The sequence below is a fragment of the Xiphophorus maculatus genome, chromosome 13 (genome assembly GCF_002775205.1).
Source record: "Xiphophorus maculatus strain JP 163 A chromosome 13, X_maculatus-5.0-male, whole genome shotgun sequence".
Taxonomy (NCBI): domain Eukaryota; kingdom Metazoa; phylum Chordata; class Actinopteri; order Cyprinodontiformes; family Poeciliidae; genus Xiphophorus; species Xiphophorus maculatus.
In genome coordinates, this window is record NC_036455.1 from 11,941,805 (window position 1) to 11,962,783 (window position 20,979).

The window sequence follows — 20,979 nt, forward strand, 5'->3', positions numbered from 1 at the left end:
GTTGAGAACCACAAGACATTTTCAGCCAAGTCAGCAGCAGCAGATTTAGAAAAGGCGCTATCAGCTCGTAACCTTGTAAGTTACACGTCCGCATTACGGAGGTAGCTGCTGAGTTTTCTTGCTTTCTGAGCGCTCATCATTTTTAATCATAATTTCCACCTATTGCATGTGTCCAAATTAAGTATGATGCTATATTTTAAGCTTCAAGGTTAGGGGTTTAAAGTTGAAAATTATTTATAGTTGACTGCTTCCTGAATTAAACTGTTGGTGGTCCCTCTGGTTGTTTCCAGCTTTATCTTTTCATCCTGTCTTTGTTTCTCTCTTCCTTTGCTTGAATTATCTTCCCATTCTCTCCATCCACCTCTTTCTAATCACTCTCCCTGCCTCTTCTGCCAGTTCCTCCCTCGGTATCTTCCTCTCCTGTTTCTCCCTCTCCTCCCTCCCCTCCGCTGTGGTATGCGAGGCTTCGCTCTATAGAAAGACACCTTTATGCCCGGGGTCAAATTCCTCTTAATTTCAGCTACAGAAATGTCACTTTTCAGCAGGTCAATGTTATTGCTGTACTCTGAATAAATGAGCGGCGTTTGAAGTCACTTGGCACCAGCGATTTGCTGGATCCTGTGTGGTAGAGGAACCCCACACACACTGCCATTAAAACACACACCTGCAGAAAACAGAGCTTATTTGATGCAGTGCATTCTTCAGAGGAGGCAACATGTCAGCTGGGTTTGCTGCTCGCTGTTATTTTCTGTTCAGTCTAGTGGACCAACGCAGTAAAATAACAGTTTAATGGCTGTTTGAACTCAAGTTGATGTTTCCACATATTTGCTGATCTGTTGCAGTTTTATATGACTTATTATCTGCAGATTTGGTTAGAATTTACCAAATTATTTCATATTTTCGAATCTTATCAAAACTGGCTTCTCCTAAAAGGTCTTAAAATTTCACTTTTAGGGATAATATAGTAACAAATCTAGATAGTAACAAATCTATACTTCTTGTCTTTTTATAATGAATAAATTTAAAGCTTGAACAAATTTTAGGGCGTCTTGGATCTTGAAGATTCAGATGATCAAGGGAGGAAAAATCCTCAGGAACGACTAGTGACAGCATATAGCCAAACCAAATTACTGGTCAGCCTCCGTCCCCATGTTCCTTCAGCTGTAATCATATGCTGGTTTTTTGGGCATACACAGACTAAATCAGAGCCAAGGTACACTTAGATGACTGAGATCTAAATGTGGGCGAAGCACAACAAAATGTAATTTTACATTTGAGGACAGATGATCTTTGTAATCAAGGAAACAGACAGACTGAGATACTTAAAGAGTCTTAAAAGCATCAAAAAAAGGTCAGAATTTGAAGGGAGGCCGTTCTGGTTGCAGCTATTGGTGCTTAGTCATTATAAGGATGTTAACAGACGAGGAACGCTTCAAACTATTTTTCTATAGAAAATTTAAAAGCATAATCATCATTTAAAGTCAGTTATTGTTTGTAGATGCCTTTTTCCACCCTTTATAATATGAGTTTTAGTTTTACATCATATAGTTAAAGTCAAAAATTTGCATGAAGGTCTAATTAGGGCTTTATTGATGCATTCGAAGCATTAATTTCCAGGATAATTGACTACAAAATTTAAAACTTCAATGATCTTTTTGATGATCATTTAATGATCTTTTTCCACTGAAGAACAGAAATAAACTCTCAGACTCGTCGTTAAACATACAATCACCCTCCACCTCCCAACTTCCACCTTTTATATCCATCACCAACTTTCCAGCATGAATCTGCGGAACTAAATTTGAGGTAAGTTGAAAAATTTGGGGTTGTCGTCATTCTTTTCTTTTTTCTTCTTGTTGAGCTACTAACAAACAAACACAGCTGGTGCCAAAAATAACCTTTTTAAAAATGTCTGCTCATCCTAATCCGTCTTATATTTTCAGCAAAAGTATTGCAATAAATATTTTCTTGAAATAGAGCAGGAATAATAAAATATACGGATCGATGGTAGCTTCAGACATTTTCAACTCCTCTCAATGGTGTTTAGTAAAATATGAAATCTGAAGGTTTTTGTGAAAATGACAGAAGGAACTTGTAACTCAGATTAGTTTTATTTAGGTAAATTTAGAACATTTCCAAAAAGGGAAACAATATTTTACAAATCAATAATTTCACAAAAAAGTAATATATTGAAGCTGAGGCTTACAGTATTCTTGCCTACTTTATTCATATAAAAAAATAAAGAAACATAACTAAAGTGAGGTATTCAAAACCTGCAGGATTTAAAAGAGATTACACAAATGTGTCCTGGAAATTCAAAAACATAAGTAAGTATTAATAGGGATTTTTGTATTTGTTTTTTGCACTATTGAACCAGCTGTGACTTAATGCTGCTTATTTCAATGACTCTGGTCACATTTGAAATTATCTTCTGTAAAAACCTTTTCTCAGATGACCAATTCAATTAAAACACAGAGTTAATAGTTTAACATTTATCAAGCAGGCCTTCTAACTTCTCCTTAGTGGAGAGAAACCGGGTCGTGTGTTTGGGACCATTAATGAGCTTTTGCCTGTTTACCAGGATTCCACAGAGGGAAATTTAGAAAGGAAGAAGGTGATGAAAAGAAGAAGACATAAAAAGGAAGAGGGAGGGTAGTATTTGCATTCTGCAGCGCCTCGCGTATTAATGATGCCGCCTTGGCATGTGCATGCTTTGTTCGTGCAGCAGCAGCCCGGATGAACTGAACTAGGCAGAGATGAAAAGCTCTTTTTACTTCAAAGGTCTGACAGACTGGAAATAGCTAAACACCATAACAGTTGGATTGTTTTTATTGCTGGTTTTCCTTGACCTCATTAAGCGGCTGCAGAGCCTGAGTACAAATAATTTTTCTGTGTCCCTTTTTTTCCTTTGGAAATTATTATAAACTAGTATTTCTTTCCTTTAACTTGTTTTGAATCCTAACTTGGGGCAGTAATCTCCACACAGAGTCTTAATTCTGGTTTATATTTGTTACTCTTTCTATTTTTAAATAGGCTGGAACCTGTAACTACGTAGTCCAAAACCATTTATTTAAGTCAGGGGTGTCAAACTCCAGTCCTCAAGGGCCGGTGTCCTGCAGTTTTTAGATGTGCCACAGGTACAAAACACTGGAATGAAATGACTTAATTGCCTCCTCCTTGTGTAGATCAGTTCTCCAGAGCCTTGCTAATGACCTAATTATTCCATTCAGGTGTGGTGCAGCAGAGGCACATCTAAAAGTTGCAGGACAGCGGCCCTCGAGGACTGGAGTTTGACACCCCTGATTTAAGTGATTGTGATATTGAGTCACAGAGGTCACAGAGGTCACAGGTCCAGAAGGAGAACCCAGATATTCCACTTCCCAGTGATATTTTCTTCATCATTCTCAGGGATCCCAAGACATTCCTAACCCAGACGTGCATAAAGTCCAACCAGCAGGTTCTCGATCTGCTTCTGAGTATTTTTCCAATGAGTCTTGCTTTGGAAAACTTTCAAATGATTCAGCCAGGAGGAATCCAGATGAGCCACTTCAAAACAAATGCCCTTCATAGTTGTCTCCAGAACCCCAGGAGGCCTGTAGGGTGATGGGTTAACTGGGGTAACATTTGCCCACAAAGGCTGTATTTGTTCATCAAGATTTCTGAATCGCTCTTAATCTGGCCCCGACCCTGAGACCACCACGGACCTCACCCTACCAGGTACCAGAGTTCATAGGGATACTCCAGCCTCTCTACCATGATGAGCTGGTGATGCTACAGAGCTGCAATAAAGAGAAATATTACATCAAAGATGTTGCTTCAGAGGTTCTGGAAAATATTCAGATGTTTAATTGTAAGGATCTTAATTAAACTCTGTTCCATAATGTTTTCTGTTCCTCTTTCTACTAAAGATGCAGAAAACATTTCCAGGATGAGACAAACTTCTGGTTTTCTTATCAATTAACTTTGCTTTGATATAAGAACTTGACATAACAAACATTGATTATAGATCAAAATATGTTGCAGGTTCATTGACAGACGATACAGTTTGACTCCAACAGACAAGGAAGAGATTTTTATATTATCCCAATTATACATCAATGTTTATTTCCTTAATCTTTATCTGTTTTGTTTTGACTCAAAGAAAAGTGGAATGGGACATTTTCAGATTTCAACCCATAGTTGATTGATTGGTGGATAATTTTCTTATGTTTATTATTATTGACTTTCTCATTGTTTGCTCTCCTCCCTCTGTCCTATCTTCCTTAATTTCACAGATTTCTCTCCTCTACTGTACCCAGACAGAGGACCCTGCTCTCTGCAGCTTCCTGTCTCACAAAAGGCTCTTCTGTTTCCCCCCTCTGTGTTTCCTCTGCTGCCACCCTGCCCCCTTCCTCAACACCCCAGTGGTACATTCCCTCCCTCTCCACCGGTGCATTCCTCACTGACTTCGCCCTCGTCAGGAGTCCCTCTGTCAGCCAGCTCCATGACTTTGAAGCCAGTCTTCATATATCAATAAGTTGATATGTTTTCTGACATCTGTAGATGTGACTTAACTGCTTATACTAAAGATCATAATCAGAAAATTTCCTCAGAAATCATTTATTATTTAAATAGATGTAAGGAGTTATTCCATGGCACATTTTCATGCCTGCACCTTTATTCATCCCCATCATTTGGTGAACAGTAATGTTGTTCCACCTGGAAGGTTTAATTAAAATTATATACAGAAATATAGTTGTGATTGTTTAGGTTGTTCATGCTGAAATAGATAAATCTCAGTTTTACATAAATGATGCTCAAACAAATGTGAGCATCACTTCCAACACTTTCATATTTACAGTTTTTCTGCTAAGAACCAAACATATTCCTAACCTGTTTAACATTTTTTAAAAAGATGCACCAGTTTGGGTCTCAGTTGGTCGTGTTTTGCTGTAATGCTCCAGGTGTGACGTTCAGGTAGGTCACCTTCGTTTACTTTGCAGTAAAGCGTTTTCATGCATACAGGATACGACTTGTGTTTCTGAAATATGCAAACCCTCCTCAAAAAAGATGTTATCACCCTGAAAGGCTGCATGTGTTGCTCAAAAGCTCCAGTTATGGTTCATAATCAGTGGTGCATTCACAGACGTGTAAATTAACAGTCAGTGAAAGCAGCGACCACCCAGCGGTGTTTTTCATAGTTTCATTTTTTCTTTTTCCCCCCAAAATCCAGAGATTTATCCAGAAACTGAACAAAGCCGAGCATCTCACAGAGACCTATTTCCAAGTTTTTGTGTTTATTTTTGTGTTGGTTTTGCCTTTAAGATTAGTTGTTTTTTTCTCTTCTTTCAGATATGAATATATATCCAAAGATCTGAAAGGAACTGGTACGTTATGTGTGATTCTGTTTTTACAGTTTTAGTTTTATTTTTTCATTGCTCAAATGTCAGATTTTATTGAATGTTTTTGACTAAATTGAATAGATTTTGATTTACACCAGACGTTTGTAACAATTAGTTGTAGATAATAATATTACCTCTTATAAATTATTGTTTCCCCAACATTTAGCTGTAATTATTTAAACATTTTATAGTCAAAATCTTTGCCTTTTATCAGTTTGAAGAGCTCAGCTCAGCAGCTGGCATGAAGAAGGCCACTCAAACTTCGCTGCCCTGCTTTGCTTCCTCCACGGTTTCTATGTAATCATCAGGTTCACTGATGTGTCACTTCAACACCAAACGGACTCACCTGACCTTCACCTCGACCCCACAGTGTCTGAAAACCAGTCTGGGTTACAGCCGGGCTTCGCTGCCCTTTGTTCCTTCATCGTTCAACCAACCAAATACTTGTGATGCTTCACATTCTTGGTGTGTCTCCTTTTTCATCCCTTGTAATTATGAAAACCACTAAAAAAAGCTTGATTCTCATCCTGAATCAAGTCGTTTAATAGTTGTGCTTGTAGTTTAGTGAAATCTGTCTCACCTTTAATTCCCACACAGCTTGTGTTCAGATTAAAACTCCAGTAAATTCCCTTTACACCTGCATGTTTAGTGCTGTTTTTATTGTGACAATTTAATATAACTTTGTACAGTGATTGTAAAAAGGGGATGTGGACTTTGAATATATAATTTTAGACTGGATTATTGACTAACTAGTTTAAAAAAAAAACTAATTTAAGCTAAATCTGATGCAAGCAATCTTTTATTAATAATTTTTTTTTTGCTAATAAACTAAACTAAACTTATTTTGCTACATTTTTGTTTCATTTGAAAAAGAAACAGCAAGTCCTGAACTTTGGTAGCACCATGGATTAAGATCTTAGTCTGATTAAATTAAGATTATGTGTCATTAGCACTGTTTTCTTACTTGTTCTGCTTTTCTAACACTGGATTTTCTTTTCAGATCAGTAAAACATTTATTCTTTTGCACCTCCAACACAAACCTAATCACCAAAAAGTAGCTTATATTATAACCAATGATTAACACACCAAACAAGCATGAAACATATTTTAACTTATAATATGGGAGAAACATCTTGTAATAAGTGAAAAAAATCTGCCAGCTGAACTTTTTTAAATCAATATTAAGGAAGCATTGACTTAAATAAAGCTCCTATATCTTACATAAAAGTTACTTCTAAGTTAGTTTTATCTTATTTCAAATGTGCTACGATATCTGCACTAGAAACTAAAAAAAAACTTGGTTAGATTTTGTGTTTTTGCAGTGTACATGTTGAGTTGAGAAGATCTAGAAAAGGTGAAACTTTGATTCTCCTGTTTTCATCCTTTTTAAGTGACGTTTCTGCTGAGGTCATGAATTCTGTGGTGTCACCAAGTCAACAGGTTCCACCTTGTGTTTTAGTTAGCAGGTCATCCACCCATCCATCCATCCATCCGTCCGTCCATCCACCTTCTGCCCCCACACCTCTGTTTTATTCTGGAATCTCCATGTGTAAATACCTTTTGGCCCCTCCCCCATCCTTCCAGCTCCCGTCAGCCCTTTGCTTCAGTCCCAGCTCTCCTTCTTCATCAATGGTCCTCATTCATTCCCTCTCACCCTCTGCATGCCTGCATGCCCCCCTACCACCAACTCCCTGCCTCCCCTCCTATAACCCCGTCTCTCTATTCATTCCTGTGATTTTTCCTGCCTGTACCTTTCCACGGCCCTGGAAGTGCCCCCCTCCCAGGCTGCAGTTTCCCCATGTGAGTCCTATCTCTCCTCCATCTCGTTTCTTTTCAGAGATTTGAGTGTTCAGATGCAGATATCTGGGTGGTTCCAACATCTCTGACAAAATGTACTGACATCAAGAAAAAAAGAACCATCTGTCAGTTTTTAGATGTTCATCTTTTGTGTCTAAAGCTTCAGGTGAAACCCAGACCTGCTGTATGTGCTGGAACAGTTCACTCTCTGGCTCTGTGCAGATTAAGTCCTTCTAACTGCCTTTTATTATCCCAGCCGTTATTATAAGCCATCTGGGTAAATTACCTTCCAGAACTGGGTAATTGTGCTAAATTGAGCGAATCTTGGAGTTCACCTACTGCTATATTTAAGGTGAAGGAAGCTGCCTGAACTCCAGAAAAAGAACAGCATTTGTGCAGAAAGCCAGAGATCAAATAAAAGCTGTATGAGGGACACAGACGGCATTCAGGGCATCAAACATTAAAACTGCTAGTTTACTTAAACAAAATATACGTTGTGCTACATATATATGTATATGTATATAAAGTCAATTCTTTCTGCCTCACACATTTTGTTGTGCAGCTGACGGACACTCACCCCACTCAGAAAAACACACCCACTTGCTCTACCTCCCTCTGCCCAGTTGTCACCCCTCTCCTCCCTCCTCCTGTCTATTTCGAGGTATGTGGTTAGCAGGGTGTGTGCGCAGCTCCGTTTTAAAATCACTGACCCTTTCTCTGCCTAAATTCCCGTTTTTATCTCCCTCAGCACACCTTCTGCATCTTTGCCACTCCGAGCGCTGTGTGTATTCATCACACAGGGACATGCACACTCTTTGGCCGCTCTGTCTGCAGCGACTGTATCAGTCCACTCCCTTTGCGCTCCGTTTCCTCCCAGGCGAACCCCGGCTCTGATCTATTTCAGTGTGTTGTGGCTAGCAGGGTGTGTGTGCGTTTGTGGCCCTGCCCTGTAAAATACAGACTTTTCAAGGAAGTCAGCTGTATAATATGGTTGCTTTATTGTAATTATAAGGTTCTTCTTTTGGAAATAGCACACAGAGAGAGAGCTGCCCACAAGCACTTGCTGAGTCCATCTCGTTGAGCTGATGCCATCCCTCTGCAGACACTCTGCTCTCACTCTCGTCCATCCTTGAGGAGTCTCCTGCTCCCAGTGACCCAGATGTTGCCCCACCAGGGCGCTCAGCCAGCTGCACACTAATCACCCTTTGATATTGCAGTATGTGATGCATCGGGTCGGTCTGGATGTCTGTGAGAATTTATTTTAATGGGAGGCTTCGTCTGATGCAGGTTTTCTTCAAGGAAACTCTGCGGTCTCTGGGTTCTCTCAGCCTTTAAATATCATCCTGACTAATTAAAAGGCTTTATTAATTTCCACGCAGCTGACATTGAAACTTAATTTTACAGCTGAAGCCTGAATCTGTAGCCCAGATTTTGGGGCAGATTTAACAAATGTTAATACACCTGTACTTTGAAACCAGGCAGCTCCAGCTTTTAAAACATGCCACAAGTCTGTTTTCAGATGATGAAGTCATGCCACAGTGGAGATAAACGTGTTTTCCTCATTTTCTGGAGTTTATGATAGTTCCATTACGTTGGTGGCCAGCAGTTTTTATGCAGATGCTATACTGTTGCGAAGGACATCCTGCTCTGTGCAGGACATGGTAAAGGGTGGGGACATGTTGGAAGAAACAGGCTGAATCAGAACTGACAAAGTCTAATTGTTTTTATTCTGACTGTGACAGTAAAAACACTGTAATACCTTAATATTGAGATAATGTAAATGAATTCAGTGACGAATAAAAAGACGTTTTATTACCACCCAGAATCTAAAGCAACAACCTGTCGGCAACATTCGGAAGTAGGCATGTGATTTTATAGACGATGACGTTCATTATTCACTGCTTTTATACCCAACTCTGTGATTTGACTGGAATACACTGGAATTAACTGGATTTTTTTGAGTTAGTGGAGATGACCTGGACCAGTTTGTCTTGTAAAGTTTCTTGAAATTGCAGCTTTTGTGAACTGACATCACAGAAAATTGTGTGTTCCATGTTTTTTAGTACCAGATCTAAGACTTTCTACCATTAAGATAAGTAAAGTAACAATATACAAGTTGGAATATGGCACCACATGTACTTGGCTAACGATAAATGTCCTTTTAACAGAGTTTGTCAGAGTAAGAAATTCACTGGAACAGTAAGACCAGAGGAAATCTTTATTTCCTGCCACATTTCACTTTCTATTTTCACCCAAAGTATCTCTACCCAATTAGCATCAAGCAACACTCAGTCTACAGCACGATTTAATCAAATATGAATATTTTGTGATATCACTTCAATCAACCTCACAATGTCGGATTTATTTACTGTCTGACAAGAAGAGAGGAATTTCTAATCTTCAGCATTTGTTGATTCTTGACTTCCTGGTTAATAAACAAAGTTTCTGTCATGTTCTCGGCTAAACTACAGCTAACCTAAAATACAGTTTTGATGGCACATTTACTGCCAGAGACTGCACACACACACTTAACATGCGAAATCCAGAACAAGCATAAACCGCCGATGTCTCCTGGGGTGTCTCCTTTTACAGCTTGTGGTCTCTTCTTTCAGAGCAAATTGAGGCTAGAACCAAACAGGCTGTCCTCAAAAAGAAACACTCAGTCCAGTGTGTCCAGAAAACCAAAAAAACAAAGCTGCCACATGGGGGGAGAGACTCCAGGTCTTCTGATTTCATGTAAATACTGTTAAAAAGAAAATAGCATCTGAATAAGGATGCTCTGTCTGTGAAAGAAAAACAACTCCTACCCCTGGAAACAATGCTAAAAGGCATTTTTGGGGCCTGCCATGCAAAGCAATGGCAGGAACCTATTGCTATTCTCCCAAGAAAAGTTTCTTTATTATTATTGGGGCCTGCCATGCAAATGGCAGGAACCTATTACTATTGTCGGAGAGAAGTGTCTCTTTATTTATTTTTCTTCCGTAACCGTTAATGCGGCTCATACCGCTGGGTGCACACCTACAAATGAGGTATCAAAACGTGCAGAAAATTCACGCCATGATTGCTATTACTTTTGGTGGGATTTGGGCTTAACGTGGCGACATAATTCGCAAAAAACTACGAAAAAAATCCCATTATAAGTCAATGGGAAAAATCCTACAAATACCCTATTTTACCCTATTTTTGAGGATTTTCTGTGTCGTCACAAATTCACCTAGAAATGCCATTCAAATTTCATTTTGTAGATACGTCTGTGATCTCTTCGAAAGTGAAGACGGCTCGTCGATACCAGTTACGGTTTGTCCACAATTTGCCTCTAAGCGACCCAAAGTTTCTCATTTTTCTTCAAATTAGAGTGACAGCAGACCTCGGTTCATATCTGGGCACAACATTTCTTTCTCTCATCACTGTAAATGCTCTGAGTGAGGTACAGATATGAATCTCGGGACTATCGCAGAAGACACATTGAACTGTCATACGCTTAAAACGCTTTTCGAATATGTATTACGGTTCCCGAACAAGAAGGATTTGTTTCCAATGCTTTTTTTCAGTAAAGTGTGTTTGCTCAAACACACTTGTGTGTTTGAGCGCTCAGAGCTCAGAGCTCACACCTGCTGAGACCATTATTTGCCATAGCAACGGATCTCAAGAGGCTATTGGCTGCTGGTTAGGACTACGAATACGCATCACTGTAGTTCTATCTATAGTGGAATACTCAGTTGAAACAGAGGAGGACTGAACTGGCCTTTAGAACTGCTATGGCCTGTATATAACTGATTTAACTCAGTAACTGTTACACATGGGATTAGTTTGGAACTTTAAAATTAAGCATACTGAAAATTTCAAAATAAAAGCCTTGAATATTTTACATGACGTAATTGCTCTTTTTGGCCGTATATGACTTTTTCATCCAAAGCACTGTTACACATGGGATTAGTTCGGAACTTTCAAATGGAGCATAATAATAATTTCAAAATAAAAGCCTTGAATATTTTTACATCAACTACTTTTGTTTTGAGCATTATATAACTGATTTAACCCAATGACTATTACACATGGGATTAGTTTGGCCCTTTAAAATGAAGCATACTGAAAATTTCAAAATAAAAGCCTTGAATATTTTTACATCATGTAATTGCTCTTTTTGGCCGTATATGACTTTTTCATCCAAAGCACTGTTACACATGGGATTAGTTCGGAACTTTAAAATGGAGCATAATAATAATTTCAAATTAAAAGCCTTGAATATTGTTACATCAACTACTTGTGTTTTGAGCATTATATAACTGATTTTATCCAATGACTGTTATTCATGGGATTAGGTTGGCCCATTGAAATGAAGCATACTGAAAATTTCAAAATAAAAGCCTTGAATATTTTTACATCATGTAATTGCTCTTTTTTGGCTTTATTTGACTTTTTCATCCAAAGCACTGTTACACATGGTATTAGTTCAGAACTTTAAAATGAAGCGTAATGAAAATTTCAAAATAAAAGCCTTGAATATTTTTAAATCAGGTAATTGCTGTTTTTGGCTTTATGTGACTTTTTCATCCAAAGCACTGTTACACATGGTATTAGTTTGGCCCTTTGAAATGAAGCATACTGAAAATGTCAAAATAAAAGCCTTGAATATTTTTACATGACGTAATTGCTCTTTTTGGCTTTATTTGACTTTTTCATCCAAAGCACTGTTACACGTGGTATTAGTTCGGAACTTTAAAATGAAGCATACTGAAAATTTCAAAATAAAAGCCTTGAATATTTTTACATGACGTAATTGCTCTTTTTGGCTTTATTTGACTTTTTCATCCAAAGCACTGTTACACATGGAATTAGTTTGTCCCTTTGAAATGAAGCATACTGAAAATTTCAAAATAAAAGCCTTGAAGATTTTTACATGACGTAATTGCTCTTTTTGGCTTTATTTGACTTTTTCATCCAAAGCACTCTTACACGTGGTATTAGTTCAGAACTTTAAAATGAAGCATACTGAAAATTTCAAAATAAAAGCCTTGAATATTTTTACATCAGCTACTTGCGTTTTGAGCATTATATAACTATTTTAACCCAAGGACTATTACGCATGGGATTAGTTTGGCCCTTTGAAATGAAGTTTAACAAAACTTCCAAAATAAAAGCCTCGACAACATTTTAAATCGTACCGAACGGTGCGCGTCCGCCTCGCTCGACGTTCTTGCGGTTCTCCGCGTGCCGCTGATCGCGTCGCGGCGTTCTTTGGCGTCTACGCCGATTTCTGGCGTGACGACGCCGGGCCCATGCCCCCCGGGCGCGCCTCGGCAGGCCCCGGCTAAATTTCTTCCGAAATTTTCTAGTTATTCTTTATTTTTCATCCGTAACCGTTAATGCGGCTCATACCGCTGCGTGCACACCTACAAAAGAGGTATCAAAACGTGCAGAAAATTCACGCCATTCCAGCTATTACTTTTGGTGGGATTCGGGATTAACATGGCGACATAATTCGCAAAAAACTACGAAAAAAACCCCATTATAACTCAATGGGAAAAATCCTAGAAATACCCTATTTTTGAGGATTTGCTGTGTCGTCACAAATTCACCTAGAAATGCCATTCAAATTTCATTTTGTAGATACGTCTGTGATCTCTTCGAAAGTGAAGACGGCTCGTCGATACCAGTTATGGTTTGTCCACAATTTGCCTCTAAGCGACCCAAAGTTTCTCATTTTTGCTCATATTAGAGTGACAGCCGACCTCGGTTCATATCTGGGCACAACATTTCTTTCTCTCATCACTGTAAATGCTCTGAGTGAGGTACAGATATGAATCTCGGGACTATCGCAGAAGACACATTGAACTGTCATACGCTTAAAACGCTTTTCGAATATGTATTACGGTTCCCGAACAAGAAGGATTTGTTTCCAATGCTTTTTTTCAGTAAAGTGTGTTTGCTCAAACACACTTGTGTGTTTGAGAGCTCACAGCTCAGAGCTCACACCTGCTGAGACCATTATTTGCCATAGCAACGGAACTCAAGAGGCTATTGGCTGCTGGTTAGGACTACGAATACGCATCGTTGTAGTTCTATCTATCCTCAGTTGAAACAGATCAGGACTGAGAACTGGCCTTTACAACTACTTGCTGCTTTGGGCTGTATATAACTGATTTAACTCAGTAACTGTTACACATGGGATTAGTTTTACACTTTAAAATTAAGCATATTGAAAATTTCACAATAAAAGCCCTGAATATTTTTACATGACGTAATTGCTCTTTTTTGGCTTTATTTGACTTTTTCATCCAAAGCACTGTTACACATGGTATTAGTTTGGCCCTTTAAAATGAAGCTTAACAAAAATTTCAAAATAAAAGCCTTGAATATTTTTACATCAGCTACTTGTGTTTTGAGCATTATATAACTATTTTAACCGAAGGACTATTACGCATGGGATTAGTTTGGCCCTTTGAAATGAAGCATCCTGCAAATTTCAAAATAAAAGCCTTGAATATTTTTACATGACGTAATTGCTCTTTTTGGCTTTATTTGACTTTTTCATCCAAAGCACTGTTACACATGGTATTAGTTTGGCCCTTTGAAATGAATATTAACAAAAATTTCAAAATTAAAGCCTTGAATATTTTTACATCATGTAATTGCTCTTTTTGGCTTTATTTGACTTTTTCATCCAAAGCACTGTTACACGTGGTATTAGTTTGGCCCTTTGAAATGAAGCTTAACAAAAGTTTCAAAATAAAAGCCTTGAATATTTTTACATGACGTAATTGCTCTTTTTGGCTTTATTTGACTTTTTCATCCAAAGCACTCTTACACGTGGTATTAGTTCAGAACTTTAAAATGAAGCATACTGAAAATTTCAAAATAAAAGCCTTGAATATTTTACATGAAGTAATTGCTCTTTTTGGCCGTATATGACTTTTTCATCCAAAGCAATGTTACACATGGGATTAGTTCGGAACTTTAAAATGGAGCATAATAATAATTTCAAAATAAAAGCCTTGAATATTTTTACATCAGGTAATTGCTGTTTTTGGCTTTATTTGACGTTTTCATCCAAAGCACTGTTACACATGGGATTACTTTGGAACTTTGAAATGAAGCATACTGAAAATTTCAAAATAAAAGCCTTGAATATTTTTACATCAGGTAATTGCTGTTTTTGGCTTTATATGACTTTTTCATCCAAAGCACTGTTACACATGGGATTAGTTTGGAACTTTAAAATGGAGCATAATAATAATTTCAAAATAAAAGCCTTGAATATTTTTACATCAGGTAATTGCTCTTTTTGGCTTTATTTGACTTTTTCATCCAAAGCACTGTTACACGTGGTATTAGTTTGGCCCTTTGAAATGAAGCATTCTGAAAATTTCAAAATAAAAGCCTTGAATAATTTTACATGACGTAATTGCTCTTTTTGGCTTTATTTGACTTTTTCATCCAAAGCACTGTTACACGTGGTATTAGTTTGGCCCTTTGAAATGAAGCATACTGAAAATTTCAAAATAAAAGCCTTGAATATTTTTACATCAGCTACTTGTGTTTTGAGCATTATATAACTATTTTAACCCAAGGACTATTACGCATGGGATTAGTTTGGCCCTTTGAAATGAAGGTTAACAAAACTTCCAAAATAAAAGCCTTGACAACATTTTAAATCGTACCGAACGGTGCACGTCCGCCTCGCTTAACGTTCTTGCGGTTCTCCGCGTGCCACTGATCACGTCGCGGCGTCCTTTGGCGTCGACGCCGATTTGTGGCGCGACGACGCCGGGCCCATGCCCGACGGGCGCGCCTTGGCAGGCCCCGGCTAAATTTCTTCCGAAATTTTCTAGTCTTCTTTATTTTTCTTCCGTCACCGTTAATGCGGCTCGTACCGCTGCGTGCACACCTACAAATGAGGTATCAAAACGTGCAGAAAATTCACGCCATTGGAGCTATTACTTGTGGTGGGATTTGGGCTTAACGTGGCGACATAATTCGCAAAAAACTACGAAAAAACCCCCATTATAACTCAATGGGAAAAATCCTAGAAATACCCTATTTTTGAGGATTTGCTGTGTCGTCACAAATTCACCTAGAAATGCCATTCAAATTTCATTTTGTAGATACGTCTGTGATCTCTTCGAAAGTGAAGACGGCTCGTCGATACCAGTTATGGTTTGTCCACAATTTGCCTCTAAGCGACCCAAAGTTTCTCATTTTTGCTCATATTAGAGTGACAGCCGACCTCGGTTCATATCTGGGCACAACATTTCTTTCTCTCATCACTGTAAATGCTCTGAGTGAGGTACAGATATGAATCTCGGGACTATCGCAGAAGACACATTGAACTGTCATACGCTTAAAACGCTTTTCGAATATGTATTACGGTTCCCGAACAAGAAGGATTTGTTTCCAATGCTTTTTTTCAGTAAAGTGTGTTTGCTCAAACACACTTGTGTGTTTGAGAGCTCAGAGCTCACAGCTCACACCTGCTGAGACCATTATTTGCCATAGCAACGGACCTCAAGAGGCTATTGGCTGCTGGTTAGGACTACGAATACGCATCGTTGTAGTTCTATCTATCCTCAGTTGAAACAGATCAGGACTGAGAACTGGCCTTTAGAACTACTGCTGCTATGGGCTGTATATAACTGATTTAACTCAGTAACTGTTACACATGGGATTAGTTTTACACTTTAAAATTAAGCATATTGAAAATTTCACAATAAAAGCCCTGAATATTTTTACATGACGTAATTGCTCTTTTTTGGCTTTATTTGACTTTTTCATCCAAAGCAATGTTACACATGGGATTAGTTTGGAACTTTAAAATGGAGAATAATAATTTCAAAATAAAAGCCTTGAATATTTTTACATCAGGTAATTGCTGTTTTTGGCTTTATTTGACGTTTTCATCCAAAGCACTGTTACACATGGGATTACTTTGGAACTTTAAAATGGAGAATAATAATAATTTCAAAATAAAAGCCTTGAATATTTTTACATCAGGTAATTGCTGTTTTGGCCGTATATGACTTTTTCATCCAAAGCAATGTTACACATGGGATTAGTTTGGAACTTTAAAATGGAGCATAATAATAATTTCAAAATAAAAGCCTTGAATATTTTTACATCAGGTAATTGCTCTTTTTGGCTTTATTTGACTTTTTCATCCAAAGCACTGTTACACGTGGTATTAGTTTGGCCCTTTGAAATGAAGCATTGTGAAAATTTCAAAATAAAAGCCTTGAATAATTTTACATGACGTAATTGCTCTTTTTGGCTTTATTTGACTTTTTCATCCAAAGCACTGTTACACGTGGTATTAGTTTGGCCCTTTGAAATGAAGCATACTGAAAATTTCAAAATAAAAGCCTTGAATATTTTTACATCAGCTACTTGTGTTTTGAGCATTATATAACTATTTTAACCCAAGGACTATTACGCATGGGATTAGTTTGGCCCTTTGAAATGAAGTTTAACAAAACTTCCAAAATAAAAGCCTCGACAACATTTTAAATCGTACCGAACGGTGCACGTCCGCCTCGCTTAACGTTCTTGCGGTTCTCCGCGTGCCACTGCTTACGTCGCGGCGTTCTTTGGCGTCGACGCCGATTTGTGGCGCGACGACGCCGGGCCCGAACCCCACGGCCGCGCCTTGGCAGGCCCCGGCTAAATTTCTTCCGAAATTTTCTAGTTTGGGTCTGCAACTTTTATTTCTATACATTTCTGGTGCATTAGGTGCACAAGTATTTGATTTACAGCAGAAAAAAATCTGAGAACTTTAGTGTAGTCCACATTTCTGTTTATTTGCTCAAATTCAAACCACCCTGTCCAGTTTAGTTCAGCAACAAAATGCAAAATTGTGATAAATTTTCTGCAATTTTTTTCTCTTTATTTCAGTTCTTCATCTTGTGCATGGAAGAGGCACCGGATGATGAAAACTCCCTGTTAACAGGAAGAGATCTCCTGCAGAACCAGAATCATTAAATGCAGTGAACTATGACCAAATATTTAACAAACTACATCAAACACTTTCTACAAACCCATGAATCATGAGTGCAGCTTCCCTGCCCTCATAAAAACAAAGCAACACTCCTCTAGGTTTCTTCCATTAGCAGAAAGAAATATTATCTTGTTTTATATTATAATGTCAGCAGAATAATGCTTCTGCAGAGAGGATTTTCTGAAGTCCAGTTATACTCATTCTGTTTCGGTCTTTACAGTTTTTCTATTGTTGCTAAGCCCCCAGACTGAATTATAGTCAGGGAGTTATCTTGGAAAGTACCACAGATTGCAAACACACCCCTCAGAAAATAAAACACAAATGGGGAGAGAAATGAGAAGGTGGTGAGAAGGAGTGAGTGGTATACGTAGAGCATCAAGGCATAATTATGGTTAATTACGGCTTTCTGGATGTGAAGTCTGCAGTCAAAGAAAGTGACTAACCATGGGCTTTGTGGAGGCAGCGACGTTTAAAAGCCAGACATCAGGGCACATAGAGGGACTTTGAACATACATGGTTCTTTTAAGTGTTTACAGCAGGTATAGATTTAAAAGCCACTTTTAAAGGAATGTTTCTTTAGATTGAAGTTCACAGCGTTATAGTCTGATACTTATAGCAATCAGTTACTTGGCAGCTTGTTATTTCTGCTCATTTATCTTTCAATTTATTCCCATGTATGATTGCTGCACACGTTCTGCACACAGAGGGAATACTGTCGACATGAGAGCTAATCAGAGCCAGTGCAATAACTTTAGATTTATTTTCCTAAACAGTCGTGTCCAGGTGTTGCTTCAGGAAAAAAAATACTTTTTGTTGAGCAATTTACTACTAGCAAACACAAATATCACCCTGAGGGAAAACATTAGCTGCCGCTGGCTACGATTTGTCTTTGTGTTGTCTTCTGCAGTCAGAAGAGATTGTGTTATCTGGTCTGCAGGAACACAAAGAGATGGTTCACAATATTTATCTGAGCTGTCAACCAAACCTTGCAGAAGGATGTAGCTCCTCCATCTGCTTATCCACTGTTTAAATACTCTTTAGGAAAGATATGCATTACTGCTAACAGGTGAGAGTATCAATATTATCTATTGCCTACTCACATTACTAATTATTATTATTATTATTATTATTATTATTATTATTATTATTATTATTATTATTATTATTATTATTATTATTATTATTATGTATTTGTTTAGATGGTCTTATCATCATAATAATGATAATAATAATAATAATAAGAAGAAGAAGAAGAAGAAGAAGAAGAAGAAGAAGAATTACAGAAAACACATTAGAAATCCAAATTATAAAACAACTTAAAACAAAACTATAAAACAATATTTGAAGAAAAGAAAGAAAAGTATCACAGAATTACATATAAATTCTGACAGTCCGTTAAATGTCCTGTGTTACTACAAACATTTTATTAGAATATAAATAAAACATTTCACCAAGATAACAACGTTGTTTATGTCATAAAATTAATTAGATAATGAACTAGATCTATAAAATATCAGGACTGCAGCTATGATTTCTAAACATCCTCCTCATTTTATTAATCCCTAAACCTGAGCTGATATTTTATTTTAATGTCCAGATATCTCGTGGATTTGATGAAAGGGGCGTGGCTAATTGTGCGGACAGACTTCTGATTGGTTGGCTCAACACTCAGTCAAATCTGCTCCTCGTGTCGCTCCAGCTAACAGCAGAAGTTTATCTTGTTGGTTTAAGCTGAAAAAAAACGAAGGTAAGTAGAATTAAAATAAATTTCACAAAACGTTTTTGGTAAAATGTTTTTTTAGCAGAAGACGACATAAAGTTGTTCCACTGTCTGAATTAACTTCTAGCCATCATTAAACTCCGAATCAGCATAAGACATACAGCATAATTCTGCTGGTCAGCTGAATATTTGTACGTGTCACTGATACTATCTTATATCTACAGTACATGCGCCCCGCGCGCATTTACGCACGCCCTCTCTCACCTTCCTCTGCCTCTGTACCACTCTCTCTCTCCTATTCACACACACACACACACACACACACTTTCACTCTTCTTGTGAGAAAGTAAAGAAGGAGAGAGAAAGGGGAGAGAGAGTGTGTTTCCAGGTCTCTCTCTTCTACTCTTTCCACTTTGGGTACTCGTACCCAATCTGACTCAATGGGGTTTTAGCACCGAGGGGTTAAACGTCACAATTATATTTATTAACCCCAAACCCCGTCCTGTGTTTAGGTTTTTTTATGCATTAACTTAAACATTGGTTTCTCATCAAGGAAAGTCTCCTGGAGAAAGGTGAAGACGTCTCCAGAGGCGTGCCTTTTTGTCTGCTGCCTCTCGGAAGGTTCAGTCGGGCTCCGCTCCACGGCTGGCTTTCTGTGACAGGATAACATCCACCTCATCCTGCGTTTACAGCTCAGTCAAACCTCCGCAACGCTATGGATATTCGAGACTGTCCCTTCCGGAAGAAGCGGAGACCGTGGCGCATCGGCTTCCCATCCTTCGCCTTGCTGACTGTGGCGCTCACCCTGTGCCAGACCACCGTGGCTCGGGCAGGTAAGACGGAGACCCTTAATATTGTCAGTGATGTATGTCGCGCTTTTCTTCAAAGCCTGAGCGTATCCCTCAGTCACATCTTCCTACATTTCAACCCCTAAACTTCATTCTTGTCATATTTCACTGGATTAACTGCGTAATGAATACCCGCTTCATCCATTATCGGATACTGGCGCACCTGACATGCTGCTCTGCGGACCCCCTAAAGAATGTGGTAAACAATACCCCGTTACGGTAGGCCCCACAGTATCCAAATATGTAAACCTCTTTGGTATTTGTTCCGCAGAGTCCGACAGTTTTAAGTCGTGAAGTTTATGAGCAGGAACAGGTCAAATTCCCAAATCCTCCCAGGGAGATTCCTGTTCTGTTCCTGAGCTCATGATTGGACCAGGCTCCTGTTTATTTGTTAAATTCAATAGTTTTATGAACAAATCCTGTAAAATTAGTCAGTTTTCAGGATAAATTTTATGTGACATTTAAAGTATTGGAAAAACAAAAGAGGCACAAATGCTGTTTTCTGGTTTTTCTCCCTAATATACCGAAGATGTCAGCTTTAAATAATCTATTAAAAGATGATTAATAATGTTTAGGAAATTACTATTACATGGTGTCTAAGGTATATTTAATTGAAAATCAGATAAATTATGTAAAATTTGCATACGTCAATAAAACAGTTTAATTATTCCTGACATAATTTCCTCAGGTTTCTCGGTCATAGTGAGTTTGCAGCCTGATGCTGGCAGGTGCTGTCCTGCTGAATCCTGCAGACACTTTGTTAAAATCTCTCCCAAGCAAGAGTTTTAAATAGTTTCAACCTTTTAATCTGGATTTATTTTCCTATCTTAGCTTCTTATTGCATTACTTGATTATCAGGAAGCATTTTTTACAGGGAGAAGTTTACTTTACTGTTGCAGGTCTTCCAGAGCAGAGCTTCGGCCAGGTGCAAACATCTGTTTTTGTTGCCTCTTTAGATGATTGCTTCCTGAACATCATGTTCAGAAATTATTTTTGTAATGCAAGTAAATATGTTGATTCTGCGTCATGATGAAGGATGCCAACTGGACCCTGCCTAGTCGGTTGGACGTTGCCAGTTCAGCCTGTTCACCAGTCCTTCCATTACTGCCTGTGGTTGTTTAAGGAGGAGGGATTTCATTCCCACAGGCTCTGATGATTTTGCTTTTGATTACATTGAAACATCAGTAAATATTTGATCAATAAAGAAGCTATGTATTTTTTATACAAACTAGCTGGATCCATTAG

The 20,979-nt window shown here is 38.2% G+C and overlaps 1 protein-coding gene across 6 annotated transcripts in view; it reads left to right on the forward strand.

Moving 5' to 3' along the window:
• Positions 1-19,225: 19,225 nt before the first annotated feature.
• Positions 19,226-20,979, forward strand: part of LOC102224957 (collagen alpha-1(XI) chain-like) — a 44,546-nt gene continuing 42,792 nt past the window's right edge. For 3 of the 6 annotated variants that reach the window (XM_023344361.1, XM_023344362.1, XM_023344363.1), the window contains exon 1: positions 19,226-19,719. In XM_023344361.1, the coding sequence (XP_023200129.1) occupies positions 19,602-19,719 (118 nt within the window). In that variant the 5' untranslated portion in view covers positions 19,226-19,601. The remainder of the gene's footprint in view (positions 19,720-20,979) is intronic. The other 3 variants (XM_023344365.1, XM_023344366.1, XM_023344364.1) reach the window with 2 other exon arrangements.